At 38.7% G+C, this 17,846-nt stretch overlaps 1 protein-coding gene across 1 annotated transcript in view; it reads right to left on the bottom strand.

Annotated features, from left to right (window-relative positions):
• Positions 1 to 5,062: 5,062 nt before the first annotated feature.
• The window catches only part of LOC131551433 (neuropilin-1a-like), a 28,320-nt gene continuing 15,536 nt past the window's right edge, over positions 5,063 to 17,846 (bottom strand). Inside the window, exons 7-17 of the mRNA XM_058794394.1 lie at positions 14,181 to 14,336; positions 13,595 to 13,739; positions 12,913 to 13,244; positions 11,850 to 11,994; positions 11,532 to 11,699; positions 10,701 to 10,745; positions 9,421 to 9,567; positions 8,920 to 9,272; positions 8,745 to 8,841; positions 8,059 to 8,103; positions 5,063 to 7,411 (exon numbers count right to left, since the gene is read on the bottom strand). Coding sequence (XP_058650377.1) covers positions 7,143 to 7,411; positions 8,059 to 8,103; positions 8,745 to 8,841; positions 8,920 to 9,272; positions 9,421 to 9,567; positions 10,701 to 10,745; positions 11,532 to 11,699; positions 11,850 to 11,994; positions 12,913 to 13,244; positions 13,595 to 13,739; positions 14,181 to 14,336 — 1,902 coding nt within the window. The 3' untranslated portion in view covers positions 5,063 to 7,142. The remainder of the gene's footprint in view (positions 7,412 to 8,058; positions 8,104 to 8,744; positions 8,842 to 8,919; positions 9,273 to 9,420; positions 9,568 to 10,700; positions 10,746 to 11,531; positions 11,700 to 11,849; positions 11,995 to 12,912; positions 13,245 to 13,594; positions 13,740 to 14,180; positions 14,337 to 17,846) is intronic.

Here is a 17,846-nt window from a genome sequence, read left to right as displayed (position 1 = left end):
CCACACACTGACACACATGTTTGTTTTAGTGGTTTACGGGGACTCTCCATAGGCGTAATGGTTTTTATACTGTTCAAACTGTATTTGCTATTGCCCTACACCTAAACCTACCCCTTACAGGAAACTGTCTGCATTTTTAGATTTTCAAAAAAACACCATTTAGTATGTTTTTTAAGCCTTTTGATTTACGGGGACATAGGCAGTGTCCTCATAAACCACCTTCAAATTGTAATACCTCTGTCATACCCATGTCATTATACAAATTTTGTCCCCTTAAGGGGAGACACTGCAGGCAAAAACACTGTTTTTTCATGCACCTGTCAATTTTGAGATTTTGGGCTTTTTGGTTTTTCATAAAGTTTTTTTTTTTTAGACTAGTAGAACGAAAACATCCAAAAGACACTGTGAAGTGTTTCTTTTATAGCACTTTATCTATTTGTGTCAATAGATTTCAATTACAATACATATTTTTAAAGGCTGTTTTCTCAAAATGAGTTTTTTCTCCTACACTGAGCCATAAATCTCCACTTCAGTAGCACTTACACACACCAAACTTTACATTTTTATTCCTGTCTATATCCTGAAGGTTTTTACAGAGTGATTTGTTCATATATAATTTGCTTGATTATATACACAACATTTTAATCCCCCCAAAATTGTCAAAATATAGTGTTTTCTGTCTGTTCCAAGTATTTTCTGAATTATGGAGTGACAAAATGAGATACCCAAAATTCCCTCTGTAAAAACTTTTGACTGTAATAGGTCAAAAAAATTAAACAAGAATTTTGAAACTGACTTCATCCAGTGTTTAGATTTTTGTATTAGAAATGTATGCAAATTAGTGCATATTTCATTAAATAATACCTCATTTGCATATTTAAACCTAACATTTTAGAAAACTTGTAATACAAAAAATGTTTGCAATTATCAATGTAATCAATCAACTAGGTAAGTAAAGCGATAACTATTAGTACATTTTTTTACCCTATTCACCTGCAGTGTCTCGCCTTAAACCACAAAAACCAGTACACACAGACACACACACCACAAACCACATACAGTGGGGCAAAAAAGTATTTAGTCAGCCACCAATTGTGTAAGTTCTCCCACTTAAAAAGATGAGAGAGGCCTGTAATTTTCATCATAGGTATACCTCACATATGAGAGACAAAATGAGGGGGAAAAAAAATCCAGAAAATCACATTGTAGGATTTTTAAAGAATTTATTTGCAAATTATGGTGGAAAATAAGTATTTGGTCAATAACAAAATTTCATCTCAATACTTTGTTATATACCCTTTGTTGGCAATGACAGAGGTCAAACGTTTTCTGTAAGTCTTCACACACTGTTGCTGGTATTTTGGCCCATTCCTCCATGCAGATCTCCTCTAGAGCAGTAATGTTTTGGGGCTGTCGCTGGGCAACACGGACTCCAAAGTTTTTTGATGGGGTTGAGATCTGGAGACTGGCTAGGCCACTCCAGGACCTTGAAATGCTTCTTACGAAGCCACTCCTTCGTTGCCCGGGCGGTGTGTTTGGGATCATTGTCATGCTGAAAGACCCAGCCACGTTTCATCTTCAGTGCCCTTGCTGATGGAAGGAGGTTTTCACTCAAAATCTCACGATACATGGCCCCATTCATTCTTTCGTTTAGACGGATCAGTCGTCCTGGTCCCTTTGCAGAAAAACAGCCCCAAAGCATGATGTTTCCACCTCCATGCTGTGTAGGTATGGTGTTCTTTGGATGCAACTTAGCATTCTTTCTCCTCCAAACACGACAAGTTGAGTTTTTACCAAAAAGTTCTATTTTGGTTTCATCTGACCATATGACATTCTCCCAATCCTCTTCTGGATCATCCAAATGCTCTCTAGCAAACTTCAGACGGGCCGGACATGTACTGGCTTAAGCAGGGGACACGCCTGGCACTGCAGGATTTGAGTCCTGGCGCAGTGTGTTACTGATGGTAGCCTTTGTTACTTTGGTCCCAGCTCTCTGCAGGTCATTCACTAGGTCCCCGTGTGGTTCTGGGATTTTTGCTCACAGTTCTTGTGATCATTTTGACCCCACGGGTGAGATCTTCGTGGAGCCCCAGATCGAGTGAGATTATCAGTGGTCTTGTATGTCTTCCATTTTCTAATAATTGCTCCCACAGTTGATTTCTTCACACCAAGCTGCTTACCTACATTTTACATTTACATTTAGTCATTTAGCAGACGCTTTTATCCAAAGCGACTTACAATTGGGGAATACATAGAGCGCTTAATCTTGAAGAGGCAATCAGACATACGAAGTGCTTGCAACACCAAGTCTCAGGCATTGTTCAAATAAATACAAACTACCAAAGGAAGGAATAAGTAAAGATAATTTTTATTTTTTTTTAAAGTTTAGGATGAAGTCAAGTGCTGTCGAAAGAGATGAGTTTTCAGTTGTTGCTTGAAGATTGACAGGGATCCAGCATTCGGATAGAGGTGGGAAGATCGTTCCACCAGCCAGGAATGGTGAATGAGAATGATCTAGAGAGTGATTTTGCGCCTCTGTGATGGCATCACGAGGCGCCGCTCACTAGCAGATCTCAGATTTCTGGAGGGATGTAGTTTGTTAATAGAGAGTGCAAGTAAACGGGTGCTGAGCCAGTGGTTGTTCTATATGCAAGCATCAGTGTCTTGAACTTGATGCGAGCCGTGATTGGTAGCCAGTGCATGGAGATAAAGAGAGGTGTAACATGGGCTCTTTTGGGCTCGTTGAAGACCAGTCGTGCCGCTGCATTCTGAATCATTTGTAGAGGTTTGACTGTATTAGACGGAAGTCCAGCCAGAAGAGCATTGCAATAGTCCAGCCTAGAAATGACAAGGGCCTGGACAATAAGTTGTGCAGCATGCTCTGTCAGAAAGGGCCTGATCTTTCTGATGTTATATAGTGCAAACCTGCAAGATCGAGCAGTTTTGTAATGTGGTCTTTGAAGGTCAGCTGATCATCAAAGATTACACCAAGATTTCTGACCGAAGTTGATGGGGTTATTGTTGATGAACCTAACTGGATCGTGAAGTCATGCTGTAGAGTCGGAGTGGCAGGGAGGACAAGAAGCTCAGTCTTTGCCAGGTTGAGCTGCAGGTGATGTTCTTTCATCCATGCCGAGATGTCCGCCAGGCAACCTGAGATCCTTGCAGCTACCGTTGGATCATCTGGTTGAAAAGAGAGGTAGAGCTGTGTGTCATCAGCGTAGCAATGGTATGAGAATCCATGTGCCTGTATGATGGGACCCAGTGATGTAGTGTATGTGGAGAAGAGGAGGGTCCAAGAACTGATCCCTGAGGAACCCCAGTGACCAGTGTATGTGCTTTGGATACCTCACCTCCCAGGCCACCCTGAAAGACCTACCAGTGAGATAGGATTCAAACCAGCGAAGTGGAATGCCAGAGATGCCCAGTGATGAGAGGGTGGACAGGAGTATCTGATGATTGACAGTGTCAAAAGCGGCAGATAGGTCCAGCAGAATGAGGACTGATGATTTGGAATGGGCTTTTGCAATTCGCAGGGCTTCAGTGACCGAGAGAAGCGCAGTCTCAGTTGAATGGCCCCTCCTGAAACCTGACTGTTTAGCATCCAGTTTGTCGTTCTGTGAAAGAAACAGTGAGACTTGGTTGAAGACAACTCGTTCAAGTGTTTTCGCTATGAGCGGAAGGAGAGAGACAGGTCTGTAGTTTTCTATAAGAGAAGTGTTTAATGTAGGTTTTTTGAGCAGTGGGGTTACCCGAGCCTGCTTGAACGCAATGGGGAAGTTACCTGTGAGTAGGGATGTGTTGATGATGTGTGTGAGTGCAGGTAAGAGTGTGGGTGAGATTGCTTGGAGAAGGTGTGAGGGATTGGGTCAAGAGGACATGTTGTAGGATGGTTGGAGAGGAGAAGCTTGGATACTTCAGCTTCAGTGAGTGGACAGAAAGAAAAGATGGGAGTTTTAGCAGTGGATGTGGTAGGGTGAGGGTCCTGTGTGCGTGGAGGTGAAAACTGACCACTGATTGATCTAGTTTTGTCTGTAAAGAAAGTGGCAAAGTCATCAGCTGTAATAGAGGTGGAGGGAGGAGGTGGAGGGGGACAGAGGAGGGAATTAAATGTTCTGAAGAGATTACGCATGTCTGGAGCGCTGTCGATCTTGTTGCGGAAATGTGAGGATTTGGCAGTGTGGACTTTAGCAGAGAAGGATGTGAGCATAGACTGGTACCTACTGAGGTCCGACAGATCGTTTGATTTGCGCCATTTTCTCTCTGCCGCTCTGAGTGTAGTCCGATGTTCACGAAGAACCTCGGATAACCAGGGGTTGGAAGGAGCAGCCTGCGGGCCTAGAGGAGAGAGGACAAATGTCGTCTAGACAAGAGGTTAAGGTAGAGCATAAAGTCTCAGTAGCTGCGTTTACATCCAGAGATGAGAAATGGGTGGGTGAAGGAAGAGAGGAGGATACTACAGAGGAGAGATGGGAAGGAGAAAGGGAGCGCAGGTTTCGTCTAAAAGTAACTGGTAGGGGGGTTGGTGGCAGATTCCTTACCTATTGCAGATTCAGTCTTCCCAGCCTGGTGCAGGTCTACAATTTTGTTTCTGGTGTCCTTTGACAGCTCCTTGGTCTTGGCCATGGTGGAGTTTGGAGTTGGACTGTTTGAGGTTGTGTACAGGTGTCTTTTATACTGATAACGAGTTCAAACAGATGCCATTAATACAGGTAACGAGTGGAGGACAGAGGAGACTCTTAAAGAAGAAGTTACAGGTCTGTGAAAGCAAAAAATCTTGCTTGTTTGTAGGTGACCAAATACTTATTTTACCGAGGAATTTACCAATTAATTCTTTAAAAATCCTACAATGTGATTTTCTGGATTTTTTTTTCTCATTTTGTCTCTCATAGTTGAGGTATATCTATGATGAAAATGACAGGCCTCTCTCATCTTTTTAAGTGGGAGAACTTGCACAATTGGTGGCTGACTAAATACTTTTTTGCCCCACTGTACACACACACACAAATATTTATACACAAATAACAGTTTCTTTATAAAAAGACAGTTGTTTCAAACAATATCTTTATAAAAACTTTATTAGCTTTGCTCTTTGGAATGTTGTTGTTGAGAAATTCATAAATCCGATTGGTCAGATTTGCTGTTGCAAACATGTGATTGGTTGAATTAGTTGATGCCAATGAGACATAAGTCTTCAGTCTTTTTTTTTTCTGTTCATCACAGAACTGTGAATACAAAACAGCCACCAGACAGATTGGACTTTATAACATCAAGTGAAACTGAGTTTTTTTTTTTTTTTTGAGAGAGAGTCTGTGATGAAAATGCATCTCGAGTGTTATTTCAGTTCCTCAGGACACAAAAACAACTATTACAATTAAGAAAAATACCATTTCATTTTAAATAGCATTTAAAAAAGTGAGCTGTTACACAGACAGTTGGATTTCTCTTACAATTTAAAGTAGTTAACACTTTTATTACTATCTAAATCTTTCATTAAATATAATTCTCAGTGCAAAATGACATATGTTGGTTCATTTGATTAGGAGAAAAGTTTCTGGCGTCTCCTTCAAGATGCTGAAAACAAATTGCTTTTCTGCTGTGTGTGAAATAGACCCAGATGCCTTTGTCAGCAATGCTTAAGAGCACGGATCAGTTTGTGCCTTTCACATCCTTCAAATACAATTAATTTCCTTGGGGAGATCTTAGATGCTTCATTTGCTTTGTCTCCGCTTCGATTCCCAGACGTTCCCAGAGTGAGCTTCTCCTGATCAGGAGGGGTCCAGACTAGAAGACACTATTTTCACAGATGGTCTGCAGACATCGTGATGTCATTCTGAAATAAGATGTCACTCGATACCATGGCAACACACGTTTACTGACATGCCACATGGGCAGCTGAAAGAAATTCCACATTACTATTCCATCGTTTAAAAAAAACACTGTCTCTCAAGAATGTCATCTGAGCTGTTGTTTTACAATATATAGAGTCAGGATGGACCAAATAAAGTGGCAGAATCTCTTTCTAGCTACTTAACATTGAGAAAGATGTCATGCGTACGTCCTATTGATATATATTAGATGTATTATGTATTTAAACATTGACCCTTTGACCTGTATTGAACTGTATCATGACCCTGAAGTAGGACTGCAATTTTATAGTTTAAATGTAATTATACTAAAATATTTGATTGCAGAATTCCAAGTGCATTTAAAATAAAATCCCAATTCATGAGAATTTCTGTCTTGTTACCAGCAAAATATCTAAACATTCTTAAAACAAGATACATTTAACTGAGAAGCAAAATATTAAAATGAGCAATTCTTTCTTGTTTTAAATGAGTAAAACAAATTTTAGTGATGTTTACATTAAAAACAAGAAAAACTGTTTGCCATTGTTCTTAATATCTTATACATTTTTGCTTGTCAAGTAAAGTATCTTAACAGTTTTACTTGAAAATAAGACAAAAATACTGATTAAAATTCTGCAGTGCAGAGAGCTGTGTAATAAATCAATAAATCATGAAATTGGGTCATATTATAATGCTTCCCTAACAAAATGTCTTCTGACCTGTTGTTTTACAATATAAGTGAAGATGGACCAAATAATCTAGCTACTTAACATTGAGATAGACATCATGCACATATCCTGTTGAGATATATATTAGATGTATTATTATGTATTGACCTCTGGCCTGTATCTGTGAACAGTTTGTGACTAAGGAGGAACGCATTTGTAAAAAGGCAACAAAAACACATTTAAAGGCACCATTGGAATGACGTGTGAGTTACCAACTGAACAAACACATCTCCAAGCATAAACGAGCACAATAACACTGAAAACCCAGTTGTGTACAGCTCTGAAAAAGGGGCTTGTCGAAAAAAAATATCCAACTGTGTGAGAGGATACATCGTTTTGTCTTGGTCTCATCACCAGCAACAAATGTACAAACGAACAAACAAACAGTAGACAATCATCGTCTGGCTGTACAATCTATACACGGCGCCCTCTAGAGGCCGGTTTCTCTTCCTGCACGTCCTGAGAATAACGCTCAGTCTCGACCTTGAGAAACGTTGCAACAGCGTTCTAAGAACGTTCCTCCAACATTGTCCAGCAAATGTTTCCTGGGTTCGTCCAGCATTCCTCATGCCTCTGAGTAAGATTTCTGTGCACTGAGTTTTTCTTTCTTTAGTTTGACTCCGTCCACCAGCTCAAAGTTGTAGTTCTCCAGAGCGGAGAGGTTCCTGTTTGTAGTGTGAGCGCATGCGCAGTAGAACAGCACCCCGCACACGGCGCCCAGCAGGACTCCCACGGCGCTCATCACGATGATGGTGATCAGGATGGGGTCTAAACTCTTCAGCATGGAGCCGCGTCCAAAACTCCACATGGTGTTGTCAGTTCCCTCACAGTTCACTGTTGAGAGAGAAAGACAGACAGAAACAGAGAGATTGTGAGACCTGCATAAGCAAGCTCAATTATATTATATAAGAGATCAAATACAGTCATATACTGGGAATTATGGCAAAATAAACCTTTAAAAATATCTAATCATCCTTAAAACATGCTACATTTAATTGAGAAGGAAAATATAAACTATGTATTGAATTACATATTTTTCCTAAATGCCATTAGCATTTTTTTCTTGTTTAAAATATATAGCAAATTTTACGTTTACGCTTAAATCAAGAAAACCTTTGCCATTAGGTTTAATACCTCATACAATTTTGTTTATCAAGTAAATGTACACTGTAAAAAAAAAAAAAAAAATGTAAGTTACAAATAAAGCAGACTATTGAAGTATGTTGCACAAGGAAATACTATTTCAGTTTTCCTTTTAAAAAATCATGTTTAATTGTGTAACTTGCCACTTCTTTGTAATTGTTTGTGAAATTTACTAGCAATGTCTTAGTAAAAATCTGAGAAAAAAATTGTATTTTTAAAATATTTCACTTAAAAATAAGTAAAAAATACAAATTAAGATTTTTTTATTGTAGTACACTGAGCTGTGCAATAATTAAATTATGTCTTATAATGCTTTCCCAATAAAATGTGGGTCTTACCGATCTCATCAACTTCATCTTCATCACCTCCTGTATTATCTGGGTCTGAAATGCAAATGCACACTAATCAAGGAGATGAATTCCTTTCAAATTTCATTCATATTCCTTGAGATATTTTCAACATATAAATTTTAAAAAGGTGTGATTTTTCTCAGCTGATTGGTTTGGTTCAAAAGAAGAACGCTATTATAGAAAATGCCTATGGAAAAAAATGAATACATCTGGAATTGAAGCGATAATTCACCCAAAAATGACAATTATTTGATCATTTATTCTCCTCATGTCATTCCAAACCTGTATGACTTTCTTTCTTTTGCGTAACACGAAAGAAGATATTTTGAAGAATGTTGGGAACCAAACAGCTTTGGTTCCTATCGGTTTGATTACCAACCTTCAAAATATCCTCTTTTATGTTCCACAGAAGAAAGAAATGCATACAGGTTTTGAACAGCATGAACTATAGACTATCCCTTTAAGATCAATAAAAAAGTGGGTGGTCACTTTTGTGGTCAGTTATTGTGGTCTGGATTATTATTATCATTCGATTATTAATATAAGGGATGCAGGTGTTTGATGATGCATATTAATGAAGGTTTTTGGCTGGTGAGAGAAATCCGCTAACAAAAAGAGGGCAGGCCAAACAGAAAGAAGGAGGGGCTAAAACAAAGGGGCGTGGTCACACATACCCTTGCACTCTTCAGGATCCACTTCATCCAGCATCTTTATATCATCCAGTGAGATGTAACCAGATTCTGTAGGATCCACTTGAGCCTCGAGGATCACCTACCATGCACAAACAGAAAAAAAGTAAGTATCATGTTGGAATCAGGAATGTTCGGCTCATAAAGTGGCCATCAGTACCTGATAAGGAGTGTCTGCACTGGGAATCAGAACTCTTCCTTCCCTCCATCTGCTTTTCATCTGGCCATTCACAGAGCGGATCAGAAGCTCATTGTCCTCTCTCTTCTCCTCCACCACCGCCTCTAATCGCTCTATCTTCTGCTTGATGTTCAGAGTTCCTGTGTGTTTCTCAGTGAAGTGGTACCAGAAAGACATGCACAGGTCTGAATCCGGGGCTGTGACCGGCAAACTGGCCAGTCTCGCCACCCTTCCTTTTCTCGCCAGTTCTTCATCTGTCTCCGTTTCTGTCTTTCTCTCGATCTCTATCTGCGCGTTTGTGTTAGAAGCTGCGTAAATGAAGTTGTGAGGCATCCCTGAAACAGAAGGGAAGAGCTTAAGCAACACTTTAGCATTTTATCTCAATATTCTGCCCTATACTTTAAAATAAAATTAGTTTTGAGATAAAGAAGTGCATTTAGGAATTTATAAATCTGTATTTCATGCTATGCTGATTATTCTTACCTGTGTGGTCCAGATTAGGCAATTTGTGATCAGTGTGTTTGCTGTTGTTATTAATATGCCATTCAGCTCCTTCACCTCCATCTTGACTCCACCCACAGTAGGAGGGGTTATCAGCCCAGCCAAAGTCACAGGCAAACCAAATATACGCTAAACAGGAGCACAAACAAATCTAAATCAACTTTACAGTCCTTCATACCGAATTTACTTTCCAGTCAAACCAACTAAAGTTGTTCAAGTAAGCTACAGTTAGTGCAGTATGGAACATCCTCTGCTTTTTGGACTGCTGGTAGCTTATTATTCAAAGATCTTGGCAGGTATTCAAAAGGTTGTAGGTTCAAACCACAAAGGGGAGTGAGGTGCATTAAGTAAGCCTGTATCTGCCAACAGATACTGCAGCGAAATCTGCTAAATCACCAATAACCGGTGGCCAATTGTGCAGCACTGTATCTAGATATCATATTCTCCAATGACTCCCGTAAATTTCATGATCTAGGTAGTTTTTTAGGAACTTTTCACATGCAGTGTGTTTCTATGTTGTTGTTTCATAAACATCTAAGCATCCTTAAAACAAGACACATTTAACTGAGAAGCAAAATTCAGAGATTTCAGAAAATTGAGTATTGAATTAAATATTTTTCTCATGCCATTAGCAATTTTTTTTTTGTTCTAAATATAAATCTGTAAAACAAATCTATTGTTATAAGTTAATGCTTAAAACCAGGAAAACAAGTAAACCAAATATTTAGAAACCATAAACCTTTCGCAACCAATGTGTTTCTGTGGTGTTGATGTTTTAAGTGTTTTATTGTGGAGGAATTTCTTGCTATGCATGCATTTATGCTGTTTTGCAAGTTACAAAGTGTTATTACTTAGACATCATGAAGCTGCCAGTCAGAAGTAACAGACTCTGCAGTGTTTGAATTTTTGCATAAGGCTTTAACAATATTAAACAGCTGGAGATTATAGTATGTAAATATGCAGCACAACACTTGGTGGCAGTAGAGATTTTCCTTGCTCTCAAAATGGAAAACCCCCAAAGAGAGAGATTGAGGATAATGTTCCTCATTTCTATCAGGCTAATCAAGTATCTGTATGCTTTCCATACATATCATAATGTGATTCTGTAGGAATTATAATCATCCACTAAAGAGAGTACCCATCGAGGGTGGACCAGATTATTATTATTATTTTTTTTTTATGACAACAGCAACACTCCAAATTGTTATTGCCACTACAGATAATTGTCTATTTTGTGTGTGTGTGTGTGTGTAGTTTCTCACCAGGTACTGCTTCCATCTCTATAAATGGCTCTGCAACTGCAGTTTCTAACGAAAACAAAATGCAGAATGTGCTATAGAGTTAATGAAATACAGACTAGTTAAATTCCATCTGCATGTTCTGTATGTTTATGTATTTGGTTCATGTTGAGTCACTCTGTATCATTCATTAAAAGTAGGAACAACTGAAACCGCATGCAAAAATAACATACTCTGGGTGGCCTTATGATCTTATGAAATCATATACAGTGAAAAAGTAAGAAAAGATGCATTACAGCTCAAAACTGTGAGGTTTTTTAGTGAGAAGTGCATGTGCGTGTATAAATACAAAATATTCCACACAATTATTAGTGAATGAGACCCATTGTCTTCATTCTGCAGCGTGCTGAAATGATAAACGTGTATTTGTGTGTTTGTGTAATCTGATAGGTCACAGTTTAAGTCGTTGTTTGTGTGTAACCTATGGGTCGTAGCATGCAGCTGTTTTGCTGAGCGTATGTAACCTGCTGGTACGCAGTTGGTCTGCATTTCACTGTGTGGGTGTTTGTATTTGTAACCTTTTGGGTCATAGTCTGTCTCTGTGTGGATGTTTGTGTATGTGAGGTTTTGCTTTCTTAAATGTCCCACAGAGATAGTAAAACCTGAAATTACCAACGTTATTGGGACCTCCCAACAGTCCCTATTATGAAAACAGCATAATAAAGTGAGTAAATAATGTCTTAATTAAAATCTAAAAATACCATAAGGTTTCTCTAAGGAGTTGAGGTAGTGTTATGGTTTAGCCAACATAATTAGATCATAGATGTTAATGATGTGAATGTGTGTGTGTCTAACCTGTTGTGTCATAGTCTGTCACTGCTTCACTGCGGCAGTTGCCATCATCATCGCAATTCTCCACTGTTGTTGGAATAATGGTGGTTGTTGGAATATTCCCTGGAGCGCTGGTTACGGTAGCTACTGTAGTTTCCATGGTGGTGGTGAGGGGAAGAGGCGTTGTGGGCTCTGAAAAGAGATCAAGGATGTTTAGACAGGCAAGTTATTTAAAATAAAGGAAGCTTTCACAAATTATACACCATTTCAACAATCTTGTTAATTTGCAATAGGACGAGATTCCTCTAGGCTCTGTGATTGGTTGGTTTGGTTGTCACTCACCTTGCAGGTCACACCCTAAAACCTCCAGCCTTAACCCCATGCCTTCAGGAGAGCCACGCTCAGGGTAGATACGCAGGAAACGCATGAGCATTGGATCAAAAGTACGTACTTCCGGTGTGTCATGGTTCTGATTACCCATAAACACCTGGATGTTTGAAAAAACAAAAGTTTCTTTAGAACATTTTGTGTCTGTCTGCTTAAACAGATGAAAAAAACTGCATTTCATTCAATAACTGTGAGGATAACTATAACAGTAACGATAACTACAACGTTTACTATTACTAGTGTCCACACAAACAGATGGCGATGACGTTAAATATGCGATGTAGGCATGTTCTCCTGCTGCTATAAATGCTCTATCTCTTTAAAGTCAGGTGGATTCTGTGGAACCATGTTTCCACCACTGAATAAAAAATAAAAAAGGTAACTGCAACTTTTTATCTCAAATTCTGACTTTTCTCGCAATTGTGGGTTTATGTCACGCAATACTGACTAACTTGCAACTGCGAGTTTATATCAAGCAATTCTGAGAAAAAATTGCAATTACCGATTTTTTATTCAGTGGCGGAAGAGGGCTTCCATAGAATTCTGATTGGCTCTCAATGTTTTTATTGTTCATAAGCTGGACATATTTATTGTTATAACTGTCTGGATTTCCCTATTCTTGTAAAATTAGAACAATTACTAAAACTTTATATTATAGTTATCATTATATTTATTGTTCTTGGTGTCAATGACTCTTAACTATAACAATAACTATATAAATCGTTTTACTAATCATTCCAACTCTATGAGAATAGGGAAGTCCAGACCACAGCTATAGTGTTAACGACACAGAAAAACTGTGTCAACTTTCAGCTGATTAATGATTAAAACATTAACGGCCAATCAGAATCCACTCGACTTTGAAGAGATCGAGCATTTAAAGTGGCGGACAACACAAATGCAGTGAGTGGTTGTAACAAACAGAATGTTACCGTCCATTGGTGTAGGCGCTAATATAATTATAGTTATCATTATAGATATCATTCTTTGTGTGAACAGGCTTTTACACGTGCAATACCTTCACTTTGTTGCTGTTCTCCTCTAGTATGTGGCTCCAGTCCGTTCCATTCGTGCTGTATGTAACTCTGAAGCGTCTGATGAAAATATTCAGATCTCTGTATTTCCCTCCTTGCAGGATGAGACCCGATACCATCCGCTGGGCCCCCAGATCCAGCTCCACTGACTGGTTCTTTCCGACATTCTGCTGGTGAGCGACCACCCAGCCCGTTCGGCCGGTTAGGAGCCGGGCCTGTTCTGGGAGCCAGCCCCTCTCTGCCAATGGCCACACTGTGATCTGAGAGTCCGAAATCTGACCCGAAACCATCCCTAGCATACTGGAGCATGGAGCATCTGAGAGAAGGAGAGAGAATATGAGCTATTCTAATGAAAGGAGCACCAATATTCTGAACCACAGGAAAGAGACATACTGGCTACTTCTACCTGTCAGAAATGGTGAGAATTTATTAAAATAAACACACACACACATGCAGATGGGACCTCTTGATGTCAGTATTAGGTGTCAGTGAATAGAGAGTGGAGTCATTCTCTAATGATCACGCACGGAGTGAGCGAATTTGGGGGAATTGAAAGTGACTCAGTGCTGCAAACCACAGCAACACCTGCTGGGATTTCTTAGTGATGTCATGGCTGAATCTCACTACAAAAAATCCTCTGCTATGAGTGTGTGTGGGATGAGATACCTGATATTTTACATCCGTACACCTCGAAACGCATGCAGATGCCTTGTTCCCAGGACAGAGGTCGAATACGTAGGTAACGGGTCAGAGTGGGTTTGGGCAGCCTGGCACGGACCTCATCTGTGGGATTTTGATTTCCATGAAACACCTGAGAAAAAGAGAAATGACACATGTATCATATTCCTCCCCCTTTTCCACTGTTTTTCCTTACCAGTGTTCAACTTTAAAAATGTTTTATTGGCATGATTGTTTTACACACATTATTGTCAAATAATCTACACAAATATCAAAACAAAGATAAATGTAAAAAATGTAAGTAATACTAATAAAATTGTTAACAATAAAAATTATATATATATATATATATATATATATATATATATATATATACACACACATATACAGTAAAATATTAACATTATGAAGCATTATTAATATTAAAAATTATTTGCGATGACAAAGCTGAACTTTCAGCATCTGATTTCAAGATAAAATCTAATAAAATCAAGCACTTTGTAATAAAAATACAATACATTAATAATCAAAAAAAAAAAAAAAAAGAAGAAAAGAAAAGAAAAGAAATGCTCACCATATGTTTGGTTTTGTCTTTCAGGAAAATCCAGTCCTCTCCATTTGAGCTCACACTGATCTTGTATGTTTTGACGTAGTATGCTTTCTTCGTTTCCTTTGAAATGGCACCTTGTGTTCCTATGGCCGTCACATACCGCAGGAAACCCAAGTCGACCTGCGAGAGACAGACAGAGATCGTAAGACAGGGCTGTTACTCTCTGGTAAGTATTTTGTGTGTGCGGTAATGTGTTGTTTTGGACTCTTCACTGTTGGAGCAGTTGTCATGTAACGGCTAGTTAATCACCGTCAGACACACTGCACTGATTCACTGTCTGATCGTTAGTATGATCTATGATGTGTTCTCTGCATAGCAGCAGTGCAGTGGGTGTCTGGACGGGGGCTATAAGCTTAACATGGTTTACCAAAGTAGGACAGGTTCCTGGAGCAAAGTCCTTATTCCTCATGGAACAACATTACTAAAATCCCAACCGACCAGGACTTTAGGCTCAAGACTGGGATTCCCTCTGCTTTTGGACGGTATTTTAGGGTTAAAGCTATGACAGAGTGATAGAAATGTTGTTCTAGTACAAACAAACGAATTTTGATCCAGGAACATGTGCTACTTGGGAAAAACATGTTGAGTCAGATTCCACACATACACACTAAGCAAAACACAGCACAAGCTATGTGAATATGGTTTAATTACAGCCAATAAACTGCTGGAAGAAAAATAAGAACCAATAATAAAAAATGAGGTTCCCACTGTAAAACACTCACTTCAGCTCAACACCTTGAACAAATTAAAATGTATACAATTTGACCAGACGTAGCAGCCACTTGTTCATATTAACCCCTTTACTTAATTATTATTACTTAATTACTTAATCTTTAATCTCATTTTATTTTAGTACAAAAAGTTCACAGACAAAGTCCTCTGTCATAGTCACTACAGGATCCAATACAAAGTCTTGATCTATGTTTTTAAGGCATTACATGGAACAGCGCCAGAATATTTGGTAGAGCTTATTAAACAATATAATGCAAAAGTATCACTGAGATCCTCAAATAAACGATTAGTAACGATCCCAAGAGCGCGTCTTAAATCTAAAGGTGACCGCTCTTTTGCTGTCTCTGGCCCAAGGTTATGGAATAGCCTTCTTTTCGAGGTTAGAGCGTTAAATACCTTCAAGTGCCGCTTAAAGTCATACCTGTTCTCCCTGGCATTCTAATTCTTTACTGGGTCACTTATCTCGATGTTGTTGTTGTCTTATTTGAATTCTTTCTTTCTTTTTTTTATTATCTTAACTGTTTGTGATGTACAGCACTTTGGAGTTACTGTGTAGCCTGAAAAGTGCTTTATAAATAAATAAATACAAATACAAATAGTCACTTACAACAATAACTGGCCAATGAAGCTAAACACACCCTCAGAATTTTCAAAGCATCATCTATCATGGTTTTATATTGTTTCAGGTTCTGAGAATCTCCATTTCCTTCCCTGCTCAATTATTACAAGAAGTCTGTCCTAAGGGTTTAGAGACCTCCAGTAACCTTACTGTAACAACGACCACATAACACTACAACGTGGTCAAAGATCCAGGTCAGAATGACAAATCATGTTGTTGTGGAGCAATTCCTGCTTTAAATCTAGCATGTCAGTTATTGTCTGTCTCTCGAGTGTGTGCGTGACTCTTGAGATAAATTAAACTCAACTGACGCAACAGAAGTGTGCATAAATAGCCTATTGAGAGAGTTTGGCTCAATGCAAGCATTCCTGGCACAAAAGTTCACATCTCTCTCCCACTGGTTTCCACCCAAGTCTCAGTGAGCAGATGCACCAAAACCGCACTGCTGCCATCCCTTTCTCTCTCTCGTTCTCTTTCTCTCTCTCTGAACAGGAAGGTATTATGAGGCTAATTGCTTTTCAATATTGTGCCGTATCAGAAGCGGCCGAGCTGCCAACTGGAGCTAGCCACCGCTAACAAGATCAACAAGTGTTAACAACCTTTAACGAGGGAACAATGGCAGGACAGAAGCAGAGCCCTTCAAATGCCGGGATCTAAAGACAAACATGGACACTTTTTGTAGAAAACAGGATATTGGTGGGTGTGAGAGAGAGAGAAATAGAGAATTTAAACAGGAAAGGGAAGAGGAAGATGCTACTCTACTGACCCTCGTGCCGCTTTGCTTTCTTGGGATAGTTTCCAGGCTGAGGCCAAAAGACAAGACATAGTGTGATTCAAAAGTGCCCCGGGACAAGGATCACTTGTTCAAAGGCAGGAATACGAAGAATTTGGACAGGGAAGACAGATAGTGTGAGAGAGGAAAGGAGGAGGCCATCTAAGTGAAAATGGAGCAGCCATCTCTGAAAAACGCATTGACATTGCCTGCCAGATTGTTTGCCTCAATTCACACATTCGTTGTACTTCTCACCAATAGGGCGATGACTCCATTCTTAAGAGACCCGGCAGAGGTTAAAGTGTAGTTTACCCAAACATAACAGTTCATTCCAGTGTCAACTGATACTTTTTTTTTCAGTTAACTGCCAAATAAAAACAATGTCTAGATTTCCTTTCCTTACAATTAAAGTGTACTATAAGGAACTAAAATGTACTATAAAATGTATTACAAATGTAGTTTATATTCATTATATGTGCTATTTTTTATATCAGTAAGATTGTATGAAAATCTATACTTTGATTCAACATTAAATTGATCAAAAATGACAGTAATTTGTAATGCTACAAAAGATGTTGATTTTAAATATATGCTGTTCTTTGGAACTTTCTATTCATTAAGGAATCCTGAATAAATGTAAATGTTAATAAATGTTTCCACAAGAATGTTATGCAGCGCTGTTTTCAATATTGATATTGATCATAATAAGAAATGTTTCTTAAGCACCAAACCAGAATGATTTCTGAAGGATCATGTAATGATGCTGACAATTCAGCTTTGCATCACAGTAATAAATTATATTTTAAAACAAGTTATTTTAAATTGTAACAATATTTCACAATATTACTATTTTTACTGCATTTTTGATCTTGAAAAATCTTGCTGACCTCAAACGTTTGAAGTGTATATGTATACAAAGTTATGTGTTGCTATGAAGTAAACAATGGGTAGAAATTTTCACCATTGAACCGGTGATAAAGCCACCTGGATGAGCAGCAAAATCTTTAATAAATAGAAACAGATTATATTCTGCATAAAAGATTATATCTTTAACATCTTTCTATTTGCATATCAGATTTTAGGGAGTTAAGTTTCTTATTACTTAATTATATTGTTAAATATCATGCCCCAATATCCTTAATGGTTAAAATATTACTCTCATTCTCAGAGGAAAGCAGTGACCTTTCACTAGTTCAACTTACTCCTGCTGCTAAAAAGAAATCTGTACTAGAACCTCCTGATCAGATTTGGAGGAATGACCTCTCTCTCTCTCTCTCTGTCTGTGTCAGAATGAAATGTGTTGTCCAGATGTGTGTCTGTTTTCCCAGTAACGTCAGAAATGCTGGCCTACTGTCAGTGCAAGCACTGTCTATGGTTGCTCCATAAATGTCCACTTTCAGAGAGGAAACCCTTCCTGCGTGTACTGCTGTGAGAATGACAACACGCCAATCAAATTCCTTGTAGAAACAAAGAGCCAGGAAAACCCTTTCCTTCTGTCTGACTAAAG

The sequence above is a fragment of the Onychostoma macrolepis genome, chromosome 02, assembly GCF_012432095.1.
Source record: "Onychostoma macrolepis isolate SWU-2019 chromosome 02, ASM1243209v1, whole genome shotgun sequence".
Classification (NCBI taxonomy): Eukaryota; Metazoa; Chordata; class Actinopteri; order Cypriniformes; family Cyprinidae; genus Onychostoma; species Onychostoma macrolepis.
This window is presented reverse-complemented; position numbering and strand designations above follow the sequence as displayed.